General features: G+C 43.3%; 1 protein-coding gene across 1 annotated transcript in view; it reads right to left on the minus strand.

Moving 5' to 3' along the window:
* Positions 1–3743: 3743 nt before the first annotated feature.
* The window catches only part of LOC308169550 (alpha-2,8-sialyltransferase 8F-like), a gene marked incomplete at both ends in the record, with an annotated part of 18252 nt that continues 14495 nt past the window's right edge, over positions 3744–7500 (minus strand). The window contains 6 exons of the mRNA XM_080544233.1: positions 3744–3941; positions 4013–4304; positions 5542–5628; positions 5724–5836; positions 5977–6121; positions 6311–6397. Coding sequence (XP_080400359.1) covers positions 3744–3941; positions 4013–4304; positions 5542–5628; positions 5724–5836; positions 5977–6121; positions 6311–6397 — 922 coding nt within the window. The remainder of the gene's footprint in view (positions 3942–4012; positions 4305–5541; positions 5629–5723; positions 5837–5976; positions 6122–6310; positions 6398–7500) is intronic.

A 7500-nucleotide genomic window follows, 5' to 3' on the forward strand; every position in this document is an offset into this window, starting at 1 on the left:
TACGTCTGTTTATTGACATGTTTATTTACATCTGTTTATTGTATCATACATTGAAATCTGAAACAAGTTGAAAAACGTATGCATATTTGAATGTTGATACCTCCCAAATCATCGATTTGACAGATGACAGGTATGCTCATGGTAGATAATGACAGATTGTGTAATGGGGGAGTGGTTGTCTTGAGGGAGTGGTTGGGGTGGAGCTAACCAGCTATTGTTCCCACCCATTACCTACCTGTGAAAAGAGGCTGTGAATACTTTGTGGCCGGATTTCTCGGCTCTGTGAATATGCATGACTTCTTCAACTTGTTTCAGATTTCAATGTATGACATATCATTTGAAAGCTTACAATCTACCCTTTCATAATTTGAAAAAAAACCGGAAAAATTACGTTGCCAGACTCGCGGACCTTCTCATCAAGCCCTGTCACATATTTCTTGCATTAGCCAGAGTGTCAGCATCCATCTTGTAAACTTGTCAACAAACAGGTCCACACGCACATGGCTACTTAAATACAGCTGGGGTGTGGCTACACACTAATACGAATAATACCCCCCACCCGACTTTGCTAACTAACTGTAGGTATTTAGTGAATGTAAAGGTGTTGGTTATGATATCGACTGGGTTCTTCATCACTTCGTCTTATGCCAAAAACTGGAAAACACTTTGTTTGGCTTGAATGCGGGGTTTCACAACTCCCAACATGAGGACCTTTTCATCAAACCATGTCACATATGTAAAAAACTATAAAAATTACTTTTTTTGCTGGTTTCCACTGGCTGGTGAGACCTTTAAGAGAATAGGGGGTGCGCAGTGTTTTGACGTAGCGTGCGTACGTTGTGGCGGGGCTACAGTGGATGTCTGTCCAGAGAGGTTCAGGGGCCTCATTTATAAAAACGTACTCTTTAATGTAATCTTTAATGTAATCTTTAATGTCATCTTTAACTCGCACGTAAGCACATTTTTCTAAATGGACGTAAGCATTATTTATAAAACGGGCTGCGCTTGTTTAAAATTGTGTACATACTTCTGTCTATAAATAACAAATATACTTGAAATTGAACGCACGAGAATGAGCTTTGTATTTACGCCCTGTGATAGCGGCTCAATTATAGCGGCTGAATTAAGACAAGTGCTATAATATAGTGTAGGTGTGACGGGGTGTATCTTTTCAAGAATCACTCTCAGCTGGATGGCTCACGTTCATTTATTCGTCTCAGTGGTTAACAATGAACTGAGACATATAGTAGTCACTCACACTACACAAATTATAACAATAATATAAAACAAAAATACAAAATGTGTAGACTACATAAATCTTCACTTGTGTGATCGTATAGTGGTCTCCATTTAACAATAACAAGAAATCATGAACATCAAAATGCATGGAAAAACACCGCACCCGGAATACGCATGGAAAACCCCGCACCCGGAATACGCATGGAAAAACCCCGCACCCGGAATACGCATGCGCACCACGTGCAACAATGGCTGCTACCTGACTGTTGGCTAGCTGCGAGCGTGGTGCAAACTCGTGAGGTGGAAAATCCAACCTCCTCATAGAATACAGTCTACTAACGGAACAACAGACATACAATAACACAAAAATAATAATATTACCTGTCGAAATATATGTACAGTGCATCAACTTCAACTTCATCAACGGAACGTGCAGGGTCATTGGTCTAATTTCTAAAATGATATTACACACGAACAGTCACATTAGCGTCATCAATGCTAACAACAGAAAACTCATTTTACCAATGCTATGATATGTTCCAAGTAAAATACTATACATGGGGAAACTCAAAACAGCTATCTTAATCATCAAACATTCAAATAAAACATAGATACATTAATAATCTCTTAAATTATATGCGATCTCAGACCCTGCAGAAAACGTGACCTTACCGTCTCAGTGGTTAACAATGAACTGAGGGAGATCACGTTACGTCCAGTGCAAATGCACTGTCCAGCTATATTTACACAGCATCCGGGTCACAGACACAGCGTCCGGGTCACGGACACACCCCGGATATACCACGTCATTATACCTATTTTATTATAATACCTTATTTATTATAATACCTATTTTAGCTATAATTGAACTTGCCATTTCTACTCCGTTACATACACGTTTGTCTGGAAGCGGGAGAGGGCAGAGAAGGGTGGCTTCTCGGTAAGTTGCATTTGTAACGTTTGATCATGACAACTAACCAGGCACATGCTTATACTGTAATAATATAATAGTCTTATTCTTATCAGGGCTATCCATTGAAAACATGGCTGCTCACTCCCTTTGCGAACCCCCAGACAGGAGGAAATCCAGTATAATTTAGCGCATGGCCGGGTAAGGTCCATTGTGGAGCGCACTATAGGCATGTTGAAGGGGAGATGGCGTTGCCTTGACAGCTCCGGAGGAATATAAAGGACGACTGAAATACATCAGTTCCCTTTAAATCTTGAATTAAACTCGTTTTCTCGGCTGATAACAACATGGTTAATTTTATTACGAGCCACTTTCACTTCGCATGAATTACAGTATAGGCATTAACGTGTTCGAGTGCGGCTCACATGCCTGTAATAACTCCGCATAACCAGTAGGTAATGTGCGTACGTCAAGTAAAGACCTGACGTAGTGCTACGATCGTTTCCACGGTCAAATTGACTCACGTTGAAATTGTATGAATCCCTACTTTGACGTGGTTTTCTACGTACGCCACGGGTAAGATCAAATTTTATCCAAAGTACTTTCTATAAATGAGGCCCCAGCTGTCTCAGGAACATTGCACTGGCTTTGCTGACAGTCTTCAGATCAACCCGTCTGTGTGAGCAGATATTCTCACACATGAAGAGCGTGCTAAGCCTCTCCCGCAGCCGTTTGACAACTCGTGATCTTAGAATGATAAGGTTCTATCTCCGTTTAGAATGATAAGGTTCTATCTCCGTTTAGAATGATAAGGTTCTATCTCCGTTTAGAATGATAAGGTTCTATCTCCGTTTAGAATGATAAGGTTCTATCTCCGTTTAGAATGATAAGGTTCTATCTCCGTTTAGAATGATAAGGTTCTATCTCCGTCTAGGGCAGTTCAGAGATATTGAGCGTCAAAGTTTTTACATTCCATTATGTTTTGTGAGATGGAACCTTTGTATTTTATGAATTACTAACTAAAAAATGTCAACATTTAAAAAATATCACCACACAGGCATTAATAAACACCTAATGGATCAGATTATGTAAAAAAACAAAATGGACAAAAATGGAGATAGAACCTTATAATTCTAACGTCACGAACTGAAGCTTGTGTGCAACTTAAAGTGACCAAGTACCCCCAGGTAATGGAGCTGAGCAGAGGAAATCAGGACCAGGGATCACGTTGACTGCTAGGCCTGTTTATTTAGCATACATGGCTTTGCATACATCTTTGCTGAAAATGTTTTTGTTGTTATGTTGTAGTTGGAATACAATTGCAGATCAGATGGTCTGTTTGGTTTGGTTTGATGTCGAGTCATAATTAATGTTGATATTGTGGTTGGTACACTGATTAACAAGAACATTTAAAAATGGCACTTCATATCAAAAAGGTTGGGGGGGTTAGGGTGTATGGTCTAGGGGTTAGGGGTTAGGTGGTAGGGTCTAGGGGTTAGAGGTTAGGTGGTAGGGTCTAGGGGTTAGGGGTTAGGTGGTAGGGTCTAGGGGTTAGAGGTTAGGATGTATGGTCTAGGATCTATGGGTCTAGCGGTCAGGGGTTAGAGGTTAGAGGTTGGGGGCAGGGTCCCAGGTGTAGCTGTAGCGCCCCCTGGCTGTGGTGTTGGAGAAGATGCAGGAACTCATCAGACATGGAATGCACGCTGCTTGAACCCACGTTGTCATAGTAATGGTGAGGCAGCGGCTTCTCTGATAGGTCGATAGGGAAGGGCCAGAATCCATACAGGTGCACCTGTCAGAGAGTAAACCCAATCACTTTACTGTACCTCTCTCTCTCACACACACACACACACACACACACACCTGGTCACAGATTTCCATCGCCACGCTAGCCAGCATCAGACCAGTGGAGAGGCGGGGCTCCTTGAGGCCCCTCCCCCTCCAGCTCCGCCCCAATTCCAACAGGAAGTCCGGGTTGAAGAATACTACACTCTGATTGGGCCTCAGAGGCTGAAGGGCGCGGTACACATCGACTGAGACCCCAGTGTTGACTGGGTAGGCGAAGGCGGGCAGGAGGAGGAGGGCGTCGCCGTACGCAGACACACGATTTGCCAATTGACTGGCCAGCAGCGGGTCCTTCTTTAGGTTAGGGTAACTATGGAGACACATCATGACACGTTAGCCAGTTATGTATCCATGCAGGCGTGTGTGTGTGTGTGTGTGTGTGTGTGAGACGAAGGTCTGAGAGGAAGAGGAAAGCCAAACTACTAAGCGTTTTCAGTCTGAGAGGACATGGAGAACACCTGGCCTCCCTGATGACCTAAACCTTCCCTCTCTCTCTCTCCTCCTCTCCTCCTCACCTCCTCTCTCTCTCTCCACAACTACACCTTCTCTCTCTCTCTCCTCCTCAACTACACCTTCCCTCTCTCTCTCTCCTCCTCTCCTCCTCACCTCCTCTCTCTCTCTCTCTCTCTCTCTCTCCTCCTCAACTACACCTTCTCTCTCTCTCTCTCCTCCTCAACTACACCTTCTCTCTCTCTCTCTCCTCCTCAACTACACCTTCCCTCTCTCTCTCTCTCCTCCTCTCCTCCTCACCTCCTCTCTCTCTCTCTCCTCCTCAACTACACCTTCTCTCTCTCTCTCCTCCTCAACTACACCTTCTCTCTCTCTCCTCCTCAACTACACCTTCTCTCTCTCTCCCCCCCTCAACTACACCTTCTCTCTCTCTCTCTCCTCCTCAACTACACCTTCTCTCTCTCTCTCCTCCTCTCTCTCTCTCTCTCTCTCTCTCCTCCTCAACTACACCTTCTCTCTCTCTCTCTCCTCCTCAACTACACCTTCTCTCTCTCTCTCCTCCTCACCTTCTCTCTCTCTCTCTCTCTCTCCTCCACAACTACACCTTCTCCCTCTCTCTCTCCACAACTACACCTTCTCTCTCTCTCTCCTCCTCAACTACAGCTCCTCTACATCAGCTGCTAAAGCGTCTTACTGCCATTACGACATTCAATCCTCTGCTTCTGACCCAAGGAAACTGTTCTCCACATGTTCCTCCCAGAAAGGGACAGTTAACCACAGGTCAGACTGCTCTGTACCCCTCAGATGTAATCTCTGTACTCTGTCATCCACAACCTGCACTGAGACCAGACACAAAGCTACTGAAACTAGTCCTTTTCAATGAAGCTTGGCTAGGCAGGTGTGTGTGTGTGTCATTCATAGATCTTTAGCTAATAAGTCTCTCTTAATTAACGACTTGATTTGCTCCTGTGAACTTGATTTCTTATTTGTGACTGAAACTTGGCTAGACAGGTGTGTGTGTGTGTGTGTGTGTGTGTGTATGTGTGTGTGTGTTTGTGTGTTTGTGTGTGTGTATGTGTGTTAGAACTCTCTCCTACCCATTCATGATCTGGCTGGGGTTGATGGTCATCAGGCTGGTTCTGTTACCCACATCGTCATGGTTACTGACTGGACCCAGGTTGAACCTGCAGAGGGAGGTTGGAACATTACACTCAATGATGATGATGATGATGATGATGATGATGATGGTGAAGATGAAGATGATGATGATGGTAGTTACCTAATGATGAAGTCAGCGTTGTCGATCTCAGCTCCACAGCTGCTGTTCTGTAGGATGCCTCCGCTTCCAACGACAGCACAGCGACCCAACACTTCTGGACCCCAGGGAAGACTCTACACACACACACACACACACACACACACACACACACGTTATACCACATCATAGCAACGGAAGTAAACACCCTTTACTCCAGGGTAAACACACACACACACACACACACACACACACACACACACACACACACTCAGACCTGTGGTAGCATGTTGTAGAGTTCCTCGTCCACAGTTTTAGTTTTCTCTTGGTTGTTCTCATATCTGATCTTCTGGCCCAGTTGAGTGTTCTGTTGGGTCAGAAACAGACCTCCGGTGGCATTACAGCAGAATCGCAGTCTCTCCCTGCAGGAGGGAGGGAGGGAGGGGGGGAGGCAGAGAGGGATGGATGGAGAGAGGAAGGGAGGGAAGGAGGGAGGAAGAGAGGGATGGAGGGAGGGAGACCTGATCAGACTTTACCTGTAGAGCTGTGATCAGACATTACCTGTAGAGCCCTGATCAGACATTACCTGTAGAGCTGTGATCAGACATTACCTGTCGAGCTCTCTCTGGGTGATGTTGACGTAGTGAGGGCAGTTCATCAACTCTCTCACCTCCTTTATCAGAGACTGTTGCTTTATCCTGAGAGGGAGGGAGAGAGGGGGGGAGGAGGGACAAAAAGGAAGGAGGAGGGAGGGGAGAGGTGGAGGTGAGAGAGAAGGGGAGGTACCTGAAGTCATGTTTACCATTGTTATGCACACAATCCTTGAACCCGATGCTCTCGCATTCAGCAAAATGGATGCCAGCTTTCAACAGTTGAGGGACTTGCAATTCATTTGTCAATAAGTCGACCAAGCGCAACCACCTACTGGAGAATGTTGTGAAGCGACATTTTAACAACATTGAGATTCACTCACTTGCGGGCTGATGTCATCCAGAGGAACTTGTGTCTCAGTAAGACACACCGATGGGACGTGTAACTGTTGAATCTCTCATTCCTGCCAACAGATAAACATACTGTTACACACACACATTTTATTCATACATTATTCATACCATATTCATACCATATTCATATCATATTCATACCATATTCATACAGTCTACCATATTCATACCATATTCATATCATATTCATATCATATTCATACCCTATTCATACCATATTTATACAGTCTACCATATTCATACCATATTCATACAGTCTACCATATTCATACCATATTCATACCATATTCATACCATAGTCAGAATAAGCTTTCTCAAATAAATGGCCAGCACTAACAAAATGTTAATTAAAGGCTAAACAAATGTCTTTTTGATCAGAAATGTAATTTAATTTAATTTATCCATCATTTAATTTAATTAATTTAATTCATCAGTCATTTAATTTAATTTAATTTATCAGTTATTTAATTTAATAATTTAATTACATTTATCAGTCATTTAATTTAATAATTTAATTACATTTATCAGTCATTTAATTTAATAATGTAATTACATTTATCAGTCATTTAATTTAATAATTGAATTTAATTTATCAGTCATTTAATTGAATATGGGAAGGAAGTGAAGCACCAGTTTACTGCTTTCCAAAGCTTGGCTGGATTGGAGGATGAGGATTGGAGGATGAGGATTGGAGGATGAGGATTGGAGGATGAGGATTGGAGGATGAGGATTGGAGGATGGGGATTGGAGGATGAGGATTGGAGGATGAGGATTGGAGGATGAGGATTGGAGGATGA

Source organism: Nansenia antarctica, assembly GCF_963989245.1.
Source record: "Nansenia antarctica genome assembly, chromosome: 13".
Lineage (NCBI taxonomy): Eukaryota > Metazoa > Chordata > Actinopteri > Argentiniformes > Microstomatidae > Nansenia > Nansenia antarctica.